The 23,636-nt window shown below is 39.5% G+C and overlaps 1 protein-coding gene and 1 long non-coding RNA gene across 2 annotated transcripts; both read left to right on the forward strand.

Annotated features, from left to right (window-relative positions):
- The first annotated feature begins 4,157 nt into the window (after nucleotides 1-4,157).
- Nucleotides 4,158-6,882, forward strand: LOC107769103 (large ribosomal subunit protein uL6z/uL6y). Its single transcript, XM_016588289.2, has 3 exons — nucleotides 4,158-4,664; nucleotides 6,238-6,360; nucleotides 6,433-6,882. The coding sequence occupies exons 1-3, from the start codon at nucleotides 4,290-4,292 to the stop codon at nucleotides 6,517-6,519; spliced, it is 585 nt and encodes a 194-aa protein (XP_016443775.1). The 5' UTR covers nucleotides 4,158-4,289; the 3' UTR covers nucleotides 6,520-6,882.
- A 2,605-nt stretch (nucleotides 6,883-9,487) lies between these two features.
- LOC107769104 (uncharacterized) lies at nucleotides 9,488-10,103 on the forward strand. The gene is made up of 2 exons (XR_001644327.2): nucleotides 9,488-9,581; nucleotides 9,670-10,103. It is a non-coding gene; the product is annotated as an uncharacterized LOC107769104 (long non-coding RNA).
- Nucleotides 10,104-23,636: the final 13,533 nt, after the last annotated feature.

Consider the following 23,636-nt stretch of genomic DNA (forward strand, 5'->3'; position numbering starts at 1 on the left):
TATGTTGTGTGGATAACCCCTTGCTGAGAAAAGTAATAGGTTGCCCTCTTTGCATTAAAACAACTCCAATGCCTACATTGCAGACATCAGTCTCAACCACAAAAGCCAATGAGAAGTCAAGAAGGGCTAATACAGGTGTTGTGGTGAGTGAAACTTTAAGTTGGTTGAAGGCTCTTCTAGCCCTTTCAGTCCATGTGAAACCATCTTTTTAAGCATATCAGTAAGGGGTTTACAAATCACCCCGTAGCCTCTTATGAATATCATATAGTACCTTGCTAACCCCAGAAAACCTCTTAATTGTGTCACAGATTGATGCGTAGGCCAGGATTGTACAACTTCATCCTTCTTAGGATCAGTAAATACCCCTTGAGATGAAATGTAATGACCTAAGTATTCCGCCCTCTTTGCAGCAAAAACACACTTACTTCTCTTTGCCAATAACTGGTGTTGGAGTAGTAAGTCAAAGAATTTTCTTAAGTGTTGCAAGTGTTCTTCCAAGCTCCTGCTGTAAACTAGGATATCATCAAAGAAAACTAAAATGAATTTCGTGAGATGTTCTAGAAAAATCTGGTTCATCAAACTCTGAAAGCTGGAGGGTGCATTGGTCAACCAAAAGGGCATGACCAGGTACTCATAAGGCCCAAAATGAGTTTTGAATGTTGTCTTATGAACATCATCTGGTGCCATTATGATCTGATGGTACTCTGCCCTTAAGTCTATCTTAGAGTAAATGTGAGATCCACTCAATTCATCTAGGAGTTCTTCAATGATGGGTATGGGAAATTTGTCCTTGATGGTCACCTTGTTGAGAGCTTTGTAGCCAACACATAGCCTCCAAGATCCATCCTTCTTGTTCACTAGCACCACTGGAGAGACATACAAACTAGAACTATATTGTATGATACCTTGGTTCATAATTTCCCTAACTATTGTCTCAATGACATCCTTCTGCACTGTTGAGTATCTATAAGGTCTTGAGTTAACTAGTAGACTGCCTTCCATCAAAGGAATATGTTGATCAAACACCCTTATTGAGGGAGGTAACTGTGTAGGCTCACCAAATATCTTTGCATACTCATCAAGAACCTGCTTTAGCTCCATAAGCTATTCAACTCCTTCAGGTTTTGTCACCTCCATCTCCTTGTATTTTGCCTCTCTTACCTTGGTCATGAAGAACTGGGATCCTTCATTGGCCATTTTGTTCATTGATTTTGCTTGGATCATTTTAAATTTAGGTTGGATTTCTTGCAAGGTGAGCAGCTGCCCATTATACTCAAATTCAATCATGAGCTTCCTGAAATTGAACTTGATATCTTCTAAGGGGTAGAGCCCTTGTATTCCCAGCACTATGTCACTTTTTCTAATTGGAAATACAAGAAAATCATCCTGAAATATAGCCCCTTGCATTAACCACTGGAATCCCTTACAAATTCTGTCTGTTGGCACTTTCCTTCCATCAACAACTTGTACCAACTGAGGCTTAGTTTTACGTATTTGGCACCCCAACCTTTTTGTTGTTTCTTCATCTATGAAGTTGTTTGTAGAGCCACATTAAATGAAAACTTCCAATGGTCTTTGCTCTGTGAATCCTCTCAACCTCAAAATCTAATAACCTAAGGTTCCATTTAAAGCTTGTAAGGAAATAACAGTTCTTAGGGAGTTCCTTGGCTATCTCTTCTTCTTCTCATTCTTCTCCTTCTACTCCTTCTTCTTCTTCTCCTCCTCCTTCTTCTTTTTCTCCTTCTCCTTCTCCTCCTTCTCCTCTTTCTTCTTCTCCTTCTTCTCCTCCTTCTCCTCCTCCTTCTCCTTTTGCCTCTTAGCCTAGCACTTGTGGCCATGCGCAAACTTCTCATCACAAAAGAAACACAGTCCTTGATCCCTCTTCTCTTCCATTTTCGCTGGACTCAACCTTCTTCTTCCATTGTTATCAAATTTAGTTGTGACTGGTTTCTTGAGTGTATTCAAGTTGCTCCTGGCCAATTGTTATGACTATGACTCATGTTCCCTCTATTCACAGATGACACAGAGTTGCCAATTTTTATGGCCTTACTCTGAGCTGCGAAACTGGATTCATGCAGCCTGACTAAGTAGAAAGCCTCGGGTAATGTACAAGGATTTCCAATTCTCACTACATGGCTAAGTTCTAGCTTGAGGTTGTTTAAGAATATGCTAATAGCATGTTCTACTGATATATTGAGCCTAATCATGACATTGACAAAGGCTCTTTGGTAATCCTTCATTGTCCCTGTGTGTTTGATGTTCATGATCTCAGTCATTGTATCAGTATATTCAGCCCCAAATGTGTCACACAAAGCCCAAATATACTCCTTCCAAGTAGGAAGTGGTAACTCCCCCCTGCTCCTCATATAGCCTAAGTGCCATTGAAGGGCATCACCCTTAAAATGAAGAGAGACTAGCTTTATTTTCTATTGAATGGTGACATCTTCCTCAGCAAAGAACTGCCCCACCTTATACAACTATCTTCTCAAATCCTCACCATCAAACTTAAGAAATTCAACTTTGGTGTACTTAGTAAAATACAGGTTAAGATAGGCTACATTTTGTGTGTTTGGTTGGTTTGTGTATATGGGATTGTTTTGATAAGGCATATGTGCAGGGGTAGGTTGAAGATTTATCTGAATATATGGTGTTTGGTGATACAGGGGTGGTGGAATGTGTGTAGGTTATGGGTAATATATTGGTGGATAAGACATGTCCTGATTATAGGAGCCATATGACACTGGCATGTTCTGGGCAGAGTAGTAGGGTCTATTGGCATCATGAGGAGTAAGAAATGGTTGGGGCTGGAAGGTGGTAAATCTGGGTTGAGGGGAGAAGCTTTGCTATATTGGTTGGTTTTGGAACTGGGTAGACTGAGCTATGGAGGCTCGACCCAGTGTTACAGGAGCTTGGGGTTGCGATAAGGTGCTTATAGGAAGTGGGAGAGGGTTAAGATTGGCAGGAATAATAGGTGGGGGAAGCTGAGAGTTGGGAATTTGGTTGTACACAATCAATGGAACAGTGTTACTACTCGTTCCTATGGAGACTGAGCTGTTAACACAAACAGAAAAAGGAGTAGTTACCTCACCTAGGTCGAATGGCTTATCACTTGGTGAATATAGCCCCCCTCTACTATGATTGAGGTCCTTGTCTCTCTCAGGTCTTTTTTCGCCATGGATGATCTCGTTTAACACCTATCTAATTTCACTCAAGGCTTCATCTTGATTTCTGCATGCTTGTTCATGGCCAGCTTCAAGCTGGTCTTGTCTAGCTGTAAAGCTCGTCATCTCTGCAGAGATCTTCTGTAGCATATTCATCACTTCATTTAGTTCCGCCATTAATCCACAGAGCCGAGAAATTGCTCAGATACCACTGTTGCAGTCGCCGATAAAATAGTAAAAGGAAGGAGGAGAAAGCTAAGCTAAGAAAACAAAATCAGGGCAAAGAAAATAATTTCAATTTTCATAATGCCAACTTTGCAGATACAAGGACCTATATGCTCCACTCTTCAGTAAAGGACAAAACCGGATAACTAACTCTATAGGACTAAAAGTAAATGCCAAGGACTAATTACATGGGTCCAAATGTAACTACATAATGATATAAAATAAACTATAAGGGGGACTAAAGTGTCGCACCCCAAAACTTATAGCCTCTAGTCTATTTAACTAATTATAACGGCTAGTTACAACTTCGCAAGCCCATCGTACAACCTTCTAAGCTTCTTCTTTTCTACTGCACATCAGGTTCCGTTCAAGATCCGGTCGTTGGCCAGTTTCTGGTTAGTAATTCCTTTTTTTGTTAATGGATTATATTTAAGTAAGGAAGATGGTAAGCCAGATGGGTTAAAAAAATGGGTAGGTATTTAATTATCGGGTAATTAAAATTGGGAGTGAGTTATTTATTTCTGAGCTTGCCACGTGTCCCTCCATCTAAATTATGGGCATATCAATTCCATTGTATTGCAGTAGAGCTATAATTGACCGGATAGTGAAACTGAAGATATCTTTAAACTACTTTCCATAGAACAATCCTTTTTCGTATATAAAAATGTGGCTAAACGTTAAATAACATGACAGAAACTGGCCAACCCACGCCATTTCTACAAAAATGCACAATGAATTAGACTTTCGTCAATTGGACCTCCATTTTGGCCCATAATAAAACAAACATCTAAGACATTTTCATATAAACACCAACATGTAAACTCTTCCACTCTAGGGTTTTTTGGTTCGCCACAGGAAGCCGGTAGGCAATAGTGAGGGCAGAAGCAGCGAGAGAGACAAAAAATGAAGACTATACTCTCATCAGAAACGATGGATATCCCCGATGGGGTAAAAATCAAGGTAAAAGCAAAGCAAATAGAAGTGGAAGGACCAAGAGGAAAACTAACCCGCAACTTCAAGCACTTGAATCTTGATTTTCAGCTCATAAAAGATGAAGAAACCGGAAAGAAAAAGCTCAAGATTGATGCTTGGTTTGGATCTCGTAAAACCACTGCTGCTATTCGTACTGCACTTAGTCACGTTGAGAATCTCATAACTGGTGTCACTAAAGGGTACCGTTACAAGATGCGTTTTGTGTATGCCCATTTTCCTATCAATGCTTCTATCACTGGTGTGAACAAGGCTATCGAGATCAGAAACTTTCTTGGCGAGAAAAGGGTACCTTTTTTAAAATATATTTTCGAATTTTTTAATGTTAATGTTTAGTAATAACGTGTTTTTATTTGCTATTGCTTATAATGTATCTATCGTGTATTTACGTTGATTAGGAGATTGTATTTGGAAATGCTGTATTTAACTGCTAGAATTTCTGTAGTTTTTGGTGTGTGAGATATTGCTAGGCAGAGTGGATTGCTGAAGTTAATTGAGTATTCTGTTAAAATATGATTTGGTGTTTTTCTCCAAGTTTTGCCTCTGGCACATTTTAGTGTTTACTTCTCAAATCTGTATGTAAAAATACTATTTGGAATGTTTTGGAATGAAGAGGTCAATTAGTCTTACTGAATGGAATTCGTTTGTTGGTAAATGTTATTTGGCTTTAATTTGCTGCTTAATAATAGTACTACTTTAATAGGATGGCCGAATATGCATCTTGAAACATTTGACGTTTCAGGTGTCTTTGAGTGCTACATATTTGTTTTGTTGCCTCCATCCATCTAAAAAAAATATGGGGATTCTCTGAAATACCAATTTTATATAATTGCACTTGTTGTATTAAGCACAATTTTTTTAAAAAGTGAGTGGCTCAAAAAAAGCACACTTATATGATGCACATGGCTTCACCAATGGCTTTTATGACACTGATTTAGTAATGTGCTTCCAAGTCCTTCAATTGATTGAAATCTGTTTCTTAACATTTCATTAGGGAATGCGCTTAGATTGTGGCTGGCGGAGCCACCATCTGTTAAGGGTATCACCTATTCGCCGAAAAATTATACTGTTTAGCTAGGTCAAAATTTTATTTTTATGTATGCATGCTATATGTTGACTCTTATTTTCTCTGAGTGTTCTTTTAATGTTTTGACAACCCCTAGTAAAATTCCTGGCTTTGCTATTGACATGGATGATGTTATAATACCATTTTTTGGGTTTTAAGTTCTATGAAATCAAGTAGTCTGAGATTGAATAGTTGCTTTTCTTCCACGGGTAAATAAATGTAATACTCCCTCTGTTTCAGTTTTCTGAACCTATTTTTTTTGTCTATTCCATAAAATGATCCCTTTTTAAATTTGGAATCAATTTAACTTAAATTTTCAATTCTATGCTTTGATAGCCCCACAATTGCTCTAGCATGTTTAACACCACAAGTTTCAAAAGATTATAGCCACACAAATGTTATGACTTGTTTAGGACCACAAGTTTTAAAAGTCCTTAGTTCAGTCAAATAGGTTCACACAAATTGGAGCGGAGCAGAGGGAGTAATAGCTAAGAGAACTAGAGAGCTAGGTTGAAATTTTCGTAGTGAGTAAAGTACTTGGCTGCAATCAATGGATGGATTGAGATGATTTGGTTTATTTTTAATATAAGAGTAGATGTTTGAATCCTTTTTCCATAAGGAATGACATAGTTGTAGGTTAGTTTCCTTGATAGATGGATATGTTCTCCCAATTTCTTCTTTGGCGAGGTGTTTAAAATCTGCTGCTACATCATTCAAATTAACATTAGCTTTGGTGGCTTGGCATATTTAAGTGTAAGGTAGTAGGGAACTGACTTGTTGCTTTCATTGTCTCAGGTAAGGAAAGTCGATATGCTTGAAGGGGTTACTGTTGTCAGGTCTGAGAAAGTTAAGGATGAATTGGTATTGGATGGGAATGACATTGAGCTTGTTTCGCGTTCTGCTGCACTCATAAACCAGGTAAAACTCCCTCTTTTTACTCCTGTAGACATGCACTTTAATATGCACTTGTTGATTCTGCTTTATTGACAGAAATGCCATGTTAAGAACAAAGATATCCGTAAGTTCCTGGATGGTATCTATGTGAGTGAGAAAGGAAGAATAGCTGAAGAAGAGTAAGTTTTAGCAGGCTGGTTGTTTCATTTGAAGTTAATTCAACAATTTTGGTTCCATGGTTTTCTGGATGAAGTATCTGTTAGGAGTAATTTTATGTTTTATGTTTGGCTCATTAACTAGAGATGGATGCTTTCCTTTGATCGTTTGCTTATTATCAGATCAATTTCTATGTCAGTTTTTTTCCTTTTACCTGTTGTTGCCCTATGCCTTTTTAGATGGATTTAAATTTTTTTTTTTATATACACAATTAATGTGTCTTAACTTGTAGTAGAAGTAATCTACTTTATTTACCCGTTACTAATTTTACTTTGTATGGAGAGTTATCCGAAGTTATGTGATAATGTAAATATTCTTTTGCGCCATCCGTATATATAAGTCTCATTCAAGAGGGATTGCACTCCAGCTCTACAAAATAGAAAAAAAAAGCATTATAAACCATTTAACTAGGACATTATCTGATTGGTGTTCAACTCATTTTCAGTTATCTGCTAGTGACTGACCTTTCTTCGATTAAAAGAATGTGGAGGAAGGAACTAGAAAGGGAAAAGTAAAAGAAAATTAAATGTTTAAGTCAATATTCATTTTGATAGGATCTCGTCGCAACCTTTTAATCTATGGATAACGGGTAAGGGAAGAGGTTATTAAAACAAACTTGGACAATTCAGTTGAAGGTCTTTTTATAGAGACGCTTACTAAGTGACCTTTGGTATGATTACCTAAATGGCAAAGGTCAAAATTTTTCTCTCTACTTTCGAAATATTTTTCGTTATACTAATGGGTTATCTATACTCCTGCAGTCATACTTTGGAGAGACATGTGTTATCGTCTTGTTGGTCAATTCTAAATATTTTTTAATTAATTAAAAAGATCTGTTATCTATACACGAAAAATAATTTTTGTTTTTGTAAAAGTTGTAAAAAACTGAATTATTTTTATTAAAAACTGAAAAATAATTTTGTTTTACAGTTTTTACAAAAAAAAGCTTTTGAAAAAAGCTAAAAAATATTTTCTAAAACAATATTTTTATAAAAACTGAAACAAAAATAAAAAGTAATTTTTTAAAGCAATGTTTTTGTAAAAACTGAAAAAATATTTTTTTTTTCAGTTTTAGTTAAAAATATTTCAGTTTTTTTCAGTTATTAATTGCTTTAGAAAATTGCTTCATTTGTTTTTTTTCCAGTTTGTACAAAAAATATTGTTTTAGAAAATATTTTTCAGTTTTTTTAAAGCAGTTTTCTTTTTGTAAAAAACTGGAAAAAAAATATATTCGTTTTTTTTTTCCAGTTTTTAGTAAAAAAGTTTTTTTTAGTTTTTACAAAAATAAAATTATTTTTCGGGTATGAGTAATGGATCTTTTTAATTAATTAAGAGATATTTAGAATTAACCAACATGACGATGACATGTGTCCCTTCGTTTAAATGAGGGGTATATTTGAACCCAAAGTATAACTGCAGGGGTATAGATAACCCAATAGTATAATGAGGGGTATTTTTAGATCATTTTCGAAAATAGAGAAGTATATTTGGCCCTTTGTCGTTACCTAAATGGTTTTAATTTCAACCAATCTATACTTGACCGTCAATGTCGGATAATTAATGTTGATATTATTAGCCGTGCTAACCTTGATATGAAAATCATACATGCTCACAATTTCCCTCTAAATCTAGAAGAAAAATAATATAGCAAAGATTAACTTATCTGAAGTGAATAATGGGGCGTGTCTTATATTGTAAATCACATAGGATCATCCTGTGTGGTTATTTTCGTTTTTAGTACGCACTTGCATTAATAAATGTCCTTCCTCGATATCGGGGCGGTTGAACCATAAGACAGCTAAAGCAATGGCATGGGCCCTAACTTTTTGGGCCCCCATTTTTTTTCTAAAATTATTTGTTATATATTATAAAAAAATAAAAAATCGTGCATATACTGTTGGAAGCTAAGTTTTTTTGGAAGAAAGTAATTTTTTACTTTTTATGTGGGGTCCATTGGTGTCTAATTTCTTACCTAATTATATCATACCACCTGGCATGAGCCCACATGACTATTCATATATATATATATATATTTTTGTCTCTTTCACTTATTCTTACTCTCTTCTTATTAATTATTCCTATATTCCATTCGAGAAAACTTTTAGTTGTGTGCTTACAAAAGATCAAAGTTTGCTTTTGGGTGTCTTGTTCAAAATTTCAAGCATTGCAACAAGACAAAAGCAATATTTATTTTGAAGCAGTGCAATACTATTTCGATACCGTTATATCAACTTATCAAATTCTTGAGCCAGGTTTTATTATTCTAACCTTATATTATATTTTTTCATTGAAAATTTATCATTATTGATATTCTTACTTCCTAAGTATATATTCTTATTTTAGTTATTATTAGATTTTATTCAATTTAAATATGTTAACTAGAAAATATGAATCCGGTTATGCAAAAAGAGAAACAAATGTGAAGAACTAAATAAATCCCAAAAGGGAGCCCTTGATAGATTTTTAACAAATAATAAAAAATTTGAATTAGAAAACATGGGAGGATGTTCTTTAAATGAACAAGTCACTGATAGAGTTGAGTTAGATGATAATAACATTCAAGAAGAATATCTAGAGGAAGTTACTACGAAATCTGATATAGTTCCAGAAAATTAAGAACTCTTAAATGATTTGACTAACTGCATCTCTAAAAATATATATGACGATTTTTTTATTTTTTTTAAAAATTAGGGCTTCTCTGTGAAGTTTGTCTTTAGGCCTCCAATCTTGTTGAGCCGGCCCTGCCTCGACAGGACCTTTCAAATTGGAAAACTCAACTTGCGTTTTTCCATTTGCAAGTAACAGCATCACTCCTTTACTTTTAATTAATTATCTCAATTTCTTTTTTCACTATGCCTCGACATGATAGTAGCTCAAGCGAGTAAATATTATAGTAGGATGCAATGAATAGTAGCATATGATAATTCTTTGTTCTCAGATTTCGTGTAATGCCGTTGAAGATATACATGCCATTGACAAGTAATGGAGGAAATTGTAATGGAGCAAATCCCAATCACTAGTAATTATGGGTGGGTTTTGTTTGTTTTCCATGTGCTATTCTGTACTCGCATTGGGTCCTAACTATATACTCCTAAATAATATTTTTTTCATTTTCAGATTGAATCCGAAATCTATACTTAAAGATGAAGGAACCATATTTATCTCACTACAATCCTTGGTGGTGGTCCATGTACAATCCTGAGTTACTCTATGTGCAACGTTGCATCTACACAACATTAACAGTTCAACATTCCATCTTACTTCACAAAATATTCTTCGGGTCGTTTGGTAAGCGGACTAAGTTATCCCGGGATAATAATCCCAGGATTATAATCCATAGACTATTTTATCCCACATGGAAGGTGGGATAAAATAATCCTAAGTTTGATGAGATAAGGTGGGATAAAGTAGTATATCCAGTATTAAGTCTGGGATTAAATTTATACCATATTTGGTTGATGGTATAAATTTAATCCCTTACCTTATCCCACGTTCATGTATATGTTTACAATTTAAGAAGGAATATATAGAGTGTGTTTCAGTGGCGAAACCAGGAATTTCATTCAGGGTGTTCAAACTTGAAATAAGTAAAAATATTTTCGATAAAGGGTATTCAATATATGTTATATACCATTAAAATCTAGTATTTTACATATATATACAACGTAATTTTTCAATGAAGGGTGGTCAAATTAAAATCTAGTATTTTACATATATATACAACGTAATTTTTCAATGAAGGGTGGTCAGTTGACCACCCTTAGGGCTATGTACTTTCGCCCATGGTGTGTTTGGTACGAAGGAAAATGTTTTCCTAGAAAATATTTTCATGGAAAATAAGTGATTTTATTACTTATTTTCTCTTATTTGGTTGGTGAGTGAAAATTTTTTTTTGGAAAATATTTTATAGTGTTTGGCTAGAAAAAGCAACAACAACAACAATAACCCAGTATAATCCCACTAGTGGAGGATGGGAAGGGTAGTGTGTACGCAGACCTTACCCCTACCCTGGGGTAGAGAGGCTGTTTCCGATAGACCATCGGCTTCCTCCCTCAAAGAACTCCCACCTTGCTCTTGGGGGTGACTCGAACTCACAACCTCTTGATTGGAAGTGGAGGGTGATCACCACTAGAGCAACCCATTCTTGATTAGAGAGTAGAAAATATTTTTCAGGAAAATAATTTTTTATGCCACTCTCCTCACTGCCCTTCCCCCAAGTCCCCATGTTTTCTGTGTTCTCCGCCCTCCCTATCCCAAAACCCAATATTTTCAGGACTCTATTTTCTTCAATAATTTAATTATTCTTCTAAAAATTCACACAAATCCAAAGGAACTAATGTGTTGCTTTACTTTTTTAAGCAAAATAATGTTGAAATTTATGCTCCATAACTAAAAAGAAAATACTTTTTTTTGGTTGAAGAAAAAAAATACTCTTTCTACAATATAAAAATAAAGTACTCATTTTGTTAAAATAAAAAAAAATATTTTTTATACATCTTGAAAAGAAAACTCTTTTTGTTGAAATGAAAAAAAAATGATAAGAAGTTTTTTTTTGTTAAAATAAAAAAAATACTTTTTTTAATCATGAAAAGAAAATACTTATTTGTTGAAATGCAAAAAAGTATTCTATCTATAACATAAAAAGAAAGTACTATTAATAATATTTTTATTTAGGAGGGGGAGGGGGTTGGAGACGGGGATTAGGGTGTGGTAGGCGAGGGTGGTGGGGTGGGGTAGGGCGAGGGTGATGGGGTGGGTGTGGGTGTGGGTGTGGGTGTGGGTGGGTAGGTGAGGATTGGTGGAGATGGGCAATAGAGCGGGAAAGGTTGAAAAAGAGTTTTGAAAAATGTTTTTTCTTCTCTTGATAGGGAAAATATTTATCTCCAATTGGAGAAAAATGAGTTCATTAGGAAAATATTTTCCAAAACATTTAATCAAATCAAACATTGAAAAATTAGAAAATATTTTGTGGAAAATATTTTCCTTCATACCAAACACACCCATAATCTTTGTGTATAGGGGTGGAACCAAGCCCTTTGGACGCCTCGGTTCCCGATGAAGTAAATAGAGCAGAGATGTGACTGTAAGGAACTAAAATCGGGGCAAGGATCCCCTCGAGTCGGGGTCCGGGAAAAACACCTGCTCTCGGAAGAATTGGGGCCGCGTCCCCTAGGTCCCATTCGAACCCCAAAACTTCGCACAACATTACCAGATAATCGAGCACGACAAACAAAAGGCCGTGATATCCGTACCTAGTCGGATGTTACGACGTGGGTCTCGGCAGAAAATCAATGATTAGTAAAATAAATTTTTTTACCTCTTTTAAAATTGTACTTAGGGTAAAACTCCCCTACAATATAAATGGGAGTTTAACTATTCATTACAGATCATTATAACACGCATATCAAGATAATATACTCTTATTTTCTATGTTATTTAAAGTTCTTACTTTTGTTCATCAGTTCTTAATTATCGTGAGCCCAAGATCGAAGGCATGCATTTCATTAAAGTTGTCACCGAGTCCGGGACCTCTCCCCTTTAGTGGTTTGACAATTTATTACGCCTTTTATCTGTTTAATCTAACGTAAATTATCATTTGTATTAATTTAATCCGCGTATCCTTAAAATCACATATAAATTTAATTGTTATCCGTTTTTGAGGGTAAACAGTTTGGCGCCCACGGTGGGACTGAGGATAATAGTGGCAATTTAATACAAATTTCCATAACACACTCTATTTTACACTTGTTCTTTGAGCTCCTAATTTCAGGTCAAATTAAAACTGTCAAATTCCCAATTTGCCCGTTTGAACGTTGATGTTGAATCCAACCACCATTGCGAGAACAACAATGTGGTGCCCAGTGAGAACAACATGCTAACTCACATGTGGCTATCAAAGCAAACTTGCCAACCGACTCGAAAACAACATTCGCGGGGGAGCCCGTAGTACACATGACATCGAAGGTGATGGGATCAACTTGCGGGTAATCTTTGAAATGTTACAGGCTCAACAAGCAGCGATAGCCCAGTTGCAGAACCAGAGCCGCACCCCATGCATAGTTGAGCCCGAACCGTCCCGAAAAAACACTCGCAAAAAAGAACCAGTCACAGAAAAACCGAGTGAGGATGAACCCGTGACCAATTCCGAGATAATAAAGATGCTTGACGAACTGACAAAATGGGTGGAATCGGGAGAAAATAAAATCCAAGCCAACAGGAAAAAAGTAGAGACCTATAACTCCAAGGTCGATCAAATACCAGGAGCACCACCGATACTGAAAGGCCTGGATTCCAAAAAGTTTGTCGAAAAGCCTTTCCCTCCAATTGCAGCTCCGAAGTCGATCCCGAAGAAGTTCTGTATGTCCGAAATTCCAAAATATAATGGAACGACTGATCCAACGAACATGTGACCTCCTACACGTGCGCCATCAAGGGGAACGACTTGAAAGATGATGAAATCGAATCCGTTTTGCTGAAAAGGTTCAGAGAGACCTTGTTAAAGGGAGCTATTATATGGTATCACACCTTACCCCCTAATTTTATTGACTCACTTGCTATGCTTACTGATGCCTTTTTAAAAGTGCACACCGGGGCTATCAAGGTCGAGACCAAGAAGTTAGACCTTTTCAAGGTGAAGCAAAGAGATAACGAGATTCTCAGGGAATTCGTGTCGAGGTTTCAAATGGAAAAGATGGATCTACCCCCAGTCGCAGACGATTGGGCCGCCCAAGGAATCAACCCCCAAAGCTCATTGGCTTCGTAGCAGTTGACCAAAATTTGATAGAATACCCGGCGGTAACTTGGGACAACATCCATAACATGTACCAATAAAATATCAGGGTCGAAGACGATCTGCTCGGGGCCCCTTACAGATCCATTTATCCCGTCAGGACTAGTGACGGATCCAAAAGAGTCGTCGATCATGAACCAAGATTGAACAGAGATCAGTATCAACCATACACTGTAGATCGAAGGAGTAATGGGTCCGGACGCAACCTTGCAAAGAGTGAAAGAAGAAGCGATCTAGGTCATCATAATCAGGGACTCATGAGCAAAAATGGTTTTGACAGACCCATCGGGTCCAAGGAAGCACCAAGGTTATCAGAGTACAACTTCAACATCGATGCTGTCGGCATCATGTCAGCCGTCGGACGAATCAAAGATACTAAGTGGCCTCAACCGTTGCAATTCGATTTTGCCCAAAGGGACCCCAACCTAATGTGTAAATATCATGTCACTCACGGCCACAGAACCGAAGACTGCTGACTATTGAGAGAAGAAGTAGCCCGATTATTCAATAACAGACACCTCCGAGAGTTTCTGAGTGATCGAGCCAAAAATCACTCCAGGAATAGGGACTCCAACAAGCAGATCGAGCAAGAGGAACCTTAGTACGTCATTAACATGATCATTGAAGGAGTTGACGTCCCCCAAAGGCCGATGTTAAAACGCACTAATGTGTCCATTACAAGGAAAAAATGGGCTCGAGATTGCGTACCGGAGGGAACCGTATCTTTCAACGACGAGGACGCTGAAGGCATCCTACAACCACACAATGATGCACCGTTAATATCTATACTCATAAATAAATCTCGAGTTAAGTGTGTGTTAATTGATCCAGGTAGCTCTGCCATTATCATCATATCGAGGGTCGTGGAACAGTTGGGTCTATAAGACCAAATAGTGTCCGCAGTTCGAGTTTTAAACGGATTTAACATGGCATGCAAAACCACGAAAGGGGAGATAACCCTGCCGGTAAACACCGCAGAAACAGTTTAGGAAACAAAGTTCTACATGATTGAAGGATATATGAGATACAATGCTCTATTTGGGAGGCCATGGATTCACAACATGAGGGCGGTACCCTCGACGCTACATCAGGCGTTGAAATTCCCTACACCAGGAGGAATCAAATAGTTTACGGGGAGCAACCAGACGCAAAAACAATGTTCGCGGTCGATGAGGTGGTCCCGATATCCGCACTCTCGACATCAAAGAACCCGAGTTTGATCACCAAGGAAGAAACCAAATAGCAATAACCGACACCAGCCCCGACCGAGCCATAAAGGCAGGAGACATGCGAGGACGACGATTATGGAGTCCCTAGGTCTTTCATAGCCCCTAACGATTTCGATGCCACCAAGTTAACGGTCGAGGAGTTGGAGCAAGTCAGATTGATCGAGCATCTGCCTGATCGTAAGGTATACCTGGGCACAGAGCTAACTCCCGAGCTCTATCAAAAAACTCATTGAATTCCTTATAACTAACGTATATTGTTTCCTTGGTCCCATCTTGACATGACAGGGATCCCATCGGAAATAACTACCCACAAGCTGAGCTTGGATCCGAAGTTTTACCCGTTTAAACAGAAGAGGAGCCTTCAGTCCGAAGTCAAGCATGCATTCATCAAAGACGAGGTATCCAAACTCCTTAAAATGGGTTTCATTCGGGAAGTTAAGTACTTGGACTGTTTAGAAAACGTAGTGGTAGTGCTTAAAAGGGGAAATAAATTAAGAATGTGCGTAGACTACAAAGACTTGAACATGGCGTCCCCTAAGGACTTTTTTCCTTTGCCTAACATTGATCGCATGATCGATGCGATGGCCGGCCACGAGATACTCACCTTTCTCGACGCGTATTCTGGGTACAACCAGATCCGGATGGACCCAGACGATCAAGAAAAGACTTCCTTCATCACTAAATACGACACCTATTATTATAACGTAATGCCATTCAGACTAAAAAATGCTGGTGCCACTTACCAACGACTAGTAAATTGGATGTTCGAAGAGCAAATAGGAAAATCAATGGAGGTTTACATTGACGACATGTTAATTAAGTCCCTGCGAGAAGAGGACCATATAAAACGTTTGCAGGAAACCTTCAACATACTGAAGAAATACAATATAAAGCTAAACCCGGAGAAATGCGCATTCGGAGTCGGGTCCGGAAAGTTCCTTGGATTCATGGTGTCCAAACGGGGGATCGAGATTAATCCTGACAAGATCAAGGCCATATAAGACATCACCATGGTGGACAATGTCAAGGTCGTTCAAAGGATAACCGAGCGCATAATCACCCTGGGTCGGTTCATTTCAAGGTCCTCCGATAGGAGCCATCCGTTCTTCTCATTATTGAAGAAGAAATATAACTTCTCGTGGACCCCGGAGTGCTAGCAAGCTTTTGAAGAACTCAAACAACACCTTTCGAGTCCACCTTTGCTTCATACTCCAAAGGCACGCAGTTGTACCTGTACTTAGCGGTATTCGAGATAGCGGTAAATGGAGTCTTAGTTCGGGAAGAAGAAGGTAAGCAATTTCCTATATATTATGTTAGGAGGACTCTAGGCGAGGCCTAAACGAGGCATCCTCACCTGGAGAAATTGGCGTTCGCATTGCTAAGCACCTCTAGAAAGTTAAGGCCATATTTTCAATGCCATCCCATATGTGTCGCGACTACTTACCCATTAAGGAACATAATGCACAAACCCAAGATCTCGGGACGATTGGCCAGATGGGCCATGGAAATCAGTGGGTACGATATTGAATATCGACCCCGAAGCGCCATCAAATCTCAAAATTTGGTAGACTTCATGCCCACCTTAATACACGAAGTCGAAAAGGAATTGTTGTTAATATTGAGGACCTCGTAGGGAATCTAGACCCTTTTTACGGACGGTGCCTCGAACGCAAAGGGGTCCGGACTCAGCATCGTGTTGAAGCCGCCCATGGGTAACGTAATTAGGAAATCTATTAGAACTATGAAATTGAGTAACAATGAGGTCGAGTATGAGGCCATGATTGCAGGTCTCAAATTGGTTAAACGCCTGGGGCCGAAGTGATCGAAGCCAAATATGATTCCCTCATTGTGGTGAATCAAGTCAATGGGACATTCGAAGTGAAAAAGGAACAAATGGGAAGATACTTGGATAAACTACAAGTAACGCTACATCGATTCATGGATTGGACCCTACAACACGTGCCCCGGGATCAAAATAGCAAAGTCGATGCCCTGGTTAACTTGGGGTCGTCGGTTGATGATGATGAATTCAGCTGGGGAATAATCGTACAACTCATGAAATCGGTAGTGTAAGAACCCCACGCCGAGATAAACTCGACAAGCTTAACCTGGGGCTGGAGAAATAAGTATATAGATTACTTGAAGATCGGGAAACTGCCCTCAGATCCTAAAGAATCGAGAGCTTTACGCACGAAGGTGGCCAGGTTCAGCATGTCCGAAGATAACACCCTGTTCATAAGAATGTTCGATGGTCCACTCGCCATATGTCTGGGATCGGGAGGCACCAAATATGTTTTGAGGGAAGTTCGAGAAGGTACCCGCGGGAATCATTCGAGGTCTGAATCGTTGGTTCGTAAGATAATCAGAGTCGGATATTACTGGATCGACATGGATAAAGATGCGAAGGAATTCATACGAAAATGCGACGGCTGTCAGAGGCACGCACCAATGATCCATCTGCCCGGGGAGCTACTACATTCGGTCTTGTCACCGCAGCCATTCATGAAATGGGGAATGAACATCGTCGGTCTCCTGCCATGGGCACCTAGTAAGGCTTAATTTATATTGTTTATGACTGACTATTTTTCTAAATGGGTTGAAGCTGAGGTATTTGAGAAAGTCAGAGAAAAAGAAGTTATTGATTTTATTTGGGACCACATAATTTGTTGATTCGGGATGCTGGCTGAGATCGTATGTGATAACGGGAAACAGTTCATCGGCAGCAAGGTAAGCAATTGTTTTGAGGTCCATAAGATCAAAAGGGTCTTTTCAACACCCTATCACCATAGTGGGAACGAGCACGCAGAGTCTACAAACAAGTCCATACTCCAAAACCTTAAGAAAAGGTTGATCGATGCCAAAGGGAAATGGAAGGAAATTTTGCCCGAAGTCGTGTGGGCATACTGTATGACCTCAAAATCTAGTACCGGGGCCACCTTGTTTTCATCGATCTACGATGCCGAAGCACTAATACCGGTCGAGGTAGGAGAACCGAGTTTCAGGTTCCGATATGCGACCGAAGAGTCGAACGGTGAGGCCATGAGCACGAGCCTAGAACTATTGGATGAGAGGCACGAGGTCGCCCTCATCCGGTTGGCCGCCCAGAAATAGTGGATCGTGCTAACTTAGAATCGAATACCGGTTTTGAATTAGAGTCGATGGTTAGATCAATAGTATCCGAGCCCTCTCGATGATTGACCTTGAATACTGGGGGACATCACCCTTGGATCATGATTTTTATCAAAAAAGGGAAACTCTGTGCTCGATCCGTCTAGTCTCGGTAGTTAGGATTCATTGTAAGGGCCAAACAGTCAAATGAACCCTTCCCGCGTAGGTCATACCGGCCGCAATACGAGCTTTTATACAATCTTGCATGTTACACACAGAAATAAAAGAAAGTTTCTACCTTGCTAACAAATACTTTTTGCTTCTTAAAAGTATCGAGCCTAAGGGCTACTACTGCCCGAGAATTATCGAGCCCAAGGGCCACCCCTATCCAAGTCCAAAGGGCTACCCCCACTCGGGGACTGCCATCCTGGATAACTTAAGATGACTTAGGTTATAGAAACTCGGAGGCACATGACCTATTAAGAGTGCCCAAACATAAAAGGCTATGGCCACCCTAAAAGCGGCTCGCAGACGTCCGAAGCCCATGATCAAAACATAAGGCCTTCAAAATTTTGAACTGTTTCAAAGGTTACCCTCGACAAAATTATAGTCTAAAAACATTTAAATAAGCATTTTGGGGAAAGATGTCGGTATTCCGAGACCCCACAAGTTTCAAAAAAAAACTTGCATCGAGAACAAGTCTTGTTCGGACCTCCGAAAAATGACTTATTGCTACATTTTATTCCGTGCTAAGGCATTTGAAATCTTTGCAAATATAAAAAGAATGCTAAAGGTAATAGACTTGAAAATTTCCAAAAGGGAAAAAAACTTATATATACATTGAGAATGTTTTTATAAAGGTCGATGAAAATGGCCTCCACAAAATAAATGCACAAAATGCAAAAACAAAGATAAATATTCCTAAGGCACCTACGCCTGATCTCCATCAGAACCCGCCTCGTCACTAGAGCCGTCAGGGTCTTCTCTATCTTCGGGTTCATCGGAGCCCTCAGAGCCTTCTTCATCCTCGGGTTCAGCAAGCTTCTTGGCCTTGAACTCAAGCCTTTTTGCCTCTTCGATCTTGGACGACATTTCGAAACCTTGGACATGGATCTCTTCGAGGGTCCCCCTTCGAGTCAACCGCTTCACGTACTCAAGAGTGACTTTCAGACGGGCCTCAATTGCCTCAACATCATCCCTATACTGGGCCACCATCTCTTCAGCATCAACCTTGGTTATTTCTGATTCGGACGTCGTTATTTCAATCTCCTTGCCAAGGGCATCCCGTTCAACAATTACCAAGCCCAGTTGACTGGAGGTCCTCGTTTTGTCAAGCCTGTGTATCGGCTTTCTCTTTCTCCACTCGGAGTTGAACCTTTACCAATACCAGCTGCTCCCGGGCGGTCTCCTTCTCCGAAGCCAGCCAATCCATTTTTCCCTTTCAGACATCGGCCATGGCCTGGACCTCGTTCATTTCAACCCGAAGTTGGTCGATTCGGTCAATCTTATGCTGAACTTGCGAGGTTTGGTCATTAGTCGCCATGGCTAAGTCATCATTGCTAACTTCAAAAACCTTTACCTATTCCACCAAGTCGGCATGCTCCTTCTGAGCCACATCCACCTCGGCCCGGAGACTCTTGACGACACCTTCGTGTTGCTCGTTGAGAAGATTATGCATGTCTCTCTTCTTGGCGTGCTCCATGGCCTCAGCCTCGAGCTGATTAACCTCAGTCCGGTACCCAAGAAAAGTTTCTTGATAGAGTGACGAGGCCTGCAAAAAGATAAAGGAAAGAAGACATGAGAAATATCAAGAACTAAGTCAAAGGATGAAAGATCGTAGTGATACCTTACACGATTCAGTGCCTGCTGCGCCTCGTTGAACAAGCACAGTACGTCCACCTCATTCATTTTCGCCTGGTCCTCTTTGGTCACCAGGCATCGAAGGTGGCTCGCTACTCCCATGTGAGCGAAAAGAACTCGGGCATCCTTCGGGATAGTAATGACTATCGACCTCTTGCGGTCGGGATCTACGTTCGGGGAAAGGAATTGGTTGACTAACTATGGGCTTGAATTCAGCCCGCCGACTTCTGACGAGAACCCTTTTCTCAACACCTCCAAGTCGCCCAGCCCGGAAAAATCCTCCAAACGGACGAGTCCATACCCTAAAAAGAGGAACGAAAGGGATCCTCCATGCCACGAGTCCCTTTGTTATAACTTTCTTTTCCCGCTCAGGCCTTCCCGAGCATGGACTCGGTATAGGAAGGCAGCCCTGAAATCTCTATTACACTAGGTGCCTCCTTCGGGGGCGTGGCCGACTTTTCGGGAAGTCTCGGCCCCGATCTCCTCATCGATCCACCGTGCCTGAAGGGGATCAACCTCATGGATATCCTCTTCAACGGATGCTCTCTCCTCAAGGGATGTCGGCCCATTGGCCACGAAAAAATCATATTCTTCGGGCTCATCTCTGAGCCGATAAAGTGAATCTGAGTCGGCCACTCGAGAGCTAGAACTTTCCTTTGGCTTACGGGCCAACCTTTTCTTTGGCTTCTTCTTCTCTGAGCTCGGGGAGCCCAGAGCCTTTCTTTTCTTCTTTTCTCCCACTGCAACCCTGAGCTTCCCCAAAGCGGAGGGGTCAACAGACGGATCCTCGTCCCCTACTAAAGGCCTAAGCTCAATGGTCTTAGGCAAACCTGCAAAAGGAAAAGTGATGAAAATAGGGTAAGTATGATGCGAATGAGAGAGCCAGGTGTTACCTATTCGAGGAAGGGTCTTACCGTGAGAACGGGCCTCCCAGCGGCCCCTCTATATTACTTGTCGACCACGTATACTTACATGTGCGTTTGGGAGAAACAGCCCTCAATCCACTCCTTGAGCCGAGGGATCGCGTTTGGGACTCGAGCGACGGCTGTACAACCAAAAATAACACTAAGAAAAGAGGAGATGAAGGTAAAATGGTGTTCAAGGGGAAACTATACTTACGAGATGCGTTACACTTCTCGGGGAATGACATGAGTTCGGGGGGAACCAAGTCTTATGTCTTCACCCGAACGAAACATCCCTGCCAGCCCGGTCTTGGTCCTCATCGATGCTCGATAATGAGGCTTTGCAGGCCCGGTGTGTGAGCTTTATTAGTCCCCCTCGAAAGATTCGGGGACTGTATAGGCAAAGAAGATGATCGATGGTGAACCGAGAGATTCAGTCTTGTTCACGAAATAACAAAGGAGGATCACGATCCTCCACAGTGACAAGTGGATTTGACCGAGGCATACTTCGTACCTCTTGCAGAAATCTAAGATAACCGGGCACCGGGCCCAGCGTAAAGGGATACGTGTAAACACTTAGATAACCCTCCACAAGGTAGTGATGGCATCTGCAGGCTCGGGGACTACTACGTCCTTACCCGCCCAGTTGTAGTCCTCTCGGACTGCGGGGAGGACTTCTTCGGTAGTGGAGCATATATTTCTTGATACTCCCTCACACCGGCCCTGCACCAACGAGGGCTTCTCAACCTTAAAGTCATCGGCAACCGAACAATCCCCGGGAATGAACATTTTCAAAGGAGGCTCGAGAGCCGGTTCATCGGTACCCGTGTCAGGAGCGGACCTCTCGAGGATGACCACATCAGGAGTAGTTTCATCGATTTCAGCAGTCGGTTGCGAAGAAGAAGAAGCAACTTTTTGGGGGACAGATTTGGAAGTTTTTGCAATTGTTATCTCGAAAAAGCTTGAAAAATATGAAGAGAGGTTGAAAGATGAAAGGTCAAGTGCGCTGATTTTGGTAGAAAATAAGTAAAAGCTTGCAACATACTGAGAAGTTTTGAAGAACGGAGGTGAAAATATTAGAGTATGAAGAAGGGTAGTGATATCTTGAAAACTCGAAGATAGAAGCTTGGTCAAAAGGTAAAAAAAAAATGAACGAAAGAGGAAAGTATTTATAAGGGTTTCGAGCCGTTTTGCATTCAGGGATGACCTGCCGATGACCGACTCGTGTTTGAAGTCATAATGATACGACTGACGGGACGTTTCAGATTCTTTGTCGTTTCTATCACAGCGAACAACCAAACGAAGTGCATATGTCGTTTCTCGTCGTTTCCGTAAACTTACTCTCCGAGAAACGAGGGGACTATATGTATACGGGTGAAACCGAGCCCTTTGGACGCCTCGGTCCAAGATGAAGTAAACGGTGCAGAGATGTGACTGTAAGGAATCGACATGGGGGCAAGGAGCCCCTCGAGTCGGGGTCCGGGCAAAACACCTGCCCTCGGAAGAATCGGGGCCACGTCCCCCGGGTCCGATTTGAACCCCAAAACTTTGGAGAGCATTACCAGATAATCGAGCACGACAAACAAAGGGTCGTGATGTCCATGCCCGGCCGGATGTTACGACGTGAATCTCGGCACGTATCGGCAGAAAATCAATAATTAGTAAAACAGAAGACTTTTACCTATTTTAAAAATGTACTTAGGTAAAACTCCCCTACTATATAAAAGGGAGTCTAACTATTCATTAGGGATCATTGTAACACGCATATCAATGCAATATACTCTAATTTTCTCTGTTATTCAAAGTTCTTTTTTTTCTTCATCAGTTCTTCATTATCGTGATCCCGGGATCGAAGGTAGGCATTTCATTAAAGTTATCACTGAGTCCGGGACCACTCCCCTTTATTGGTTTGATAATTTATTATATCCTTTATTTGTTTAATCTAAAGCAATTTATCATTTGTATTGAATTAATCCGCGTTTCCTTAAAACCACATATAAATTTAATTGTTATCCGTTTTTGAGGTAAATACTCTTGCAATTTTTTTCCTCTTTAAAATGAGAAACTTTATATAGTTCTTACAAAAACTGAAAAGATGATCAACATAATAACATCTCGTAGGATTTGAAATGAGTAATTAAGGGTGTCAATGGATATTTAAAAACTGACTAAACAGATCGAACCGAATTGATTTTTAGGTTTCTTTTAATAAAATCATAGTTTTTTTTTTATATAAATCTATAGTCGTACCGATAATTATGGTATGTTTTTTATTTTATGAAAATGAACCGAAAAAATACCGAACCGTACCGAATAAATTTATATGGAAAAAATATACTAATATTAAAAATAATAAATCATTAAATTTTTCCTTGGGCCTTGAAATTGTAAAAACGGTTACAAGCCAACAATTAATTAAACCCAAAATTTTATTTCTCAAACCTATTATACTACTCCAATTGAAATTAAATTATTTTCAGCATATTCGCTAGCAAGACACAAGGTAATCTAGCGATTATGAGTAGCAAATTATAATGTATTGAATTTTCGTATGATTTAAATTTATATTTTCAAATTAATCTTCTATAGACTTTATTCTTGAGTCTCAGTTTGCTTAATATCTTTCTACCCATGTGATGTATATTTTTTTTTTGTTTTTGCTTAGTTTCTTTTACGCTGCTATAAAATTGTTGATGGATCGATACTCTGATCATCTTTCATATCTTATTAGTTCATCACCTTTTAAATAGTAAAATTGTCTAGAGAGTTTTGATAAGTCCTATCAAAGTAGGTATGTTATTACATTATGCTTCTACTAGTGACTTTTTAATGATATTTAAAAAAATATCGAAAATTAATCGAACCGTACCGATACCGAAGAGAAACCGACATCATTGATGCGGTTTTTAAAAGTTTAATTTTAGTTATACATCACAAAATAACTAAAAATTTGATATGATACAAATTTTATAAAATAATCGACCGAAGTATGGTCCAAAATAAGAACGTCACGCATGATCGCAACCCTACCTAGGCTATTGAATATTAAAATGTGGAAGATGCCAAATGTAAATGTTAATTAAGGAAAAAGCTAGAGTCCCGCCTTGGTCTTCGGTTAAACCAATCAAAAGAATATTCCCATAATTAACTTTCGCAAATCTACAATCTCTATGCATTTATTATTGATTAATTACT

This window comes from Nicotiana tabacum, chromosome 15, assembly GCF_000715075.1.
Source record: "Nicotiana tabacum cultivar K326 chromosome 15, ASM71507v2, whole genome shotgun sequence".
In the NCBI taxonomy this organism is placed as follows: domain Eukaryota; kingdom Viridiplantae; phylum Streptophyta; class Magnoliopsida; order Solanales; family Solanaceae; genus Nicotiana; species Nicotiana tabacum.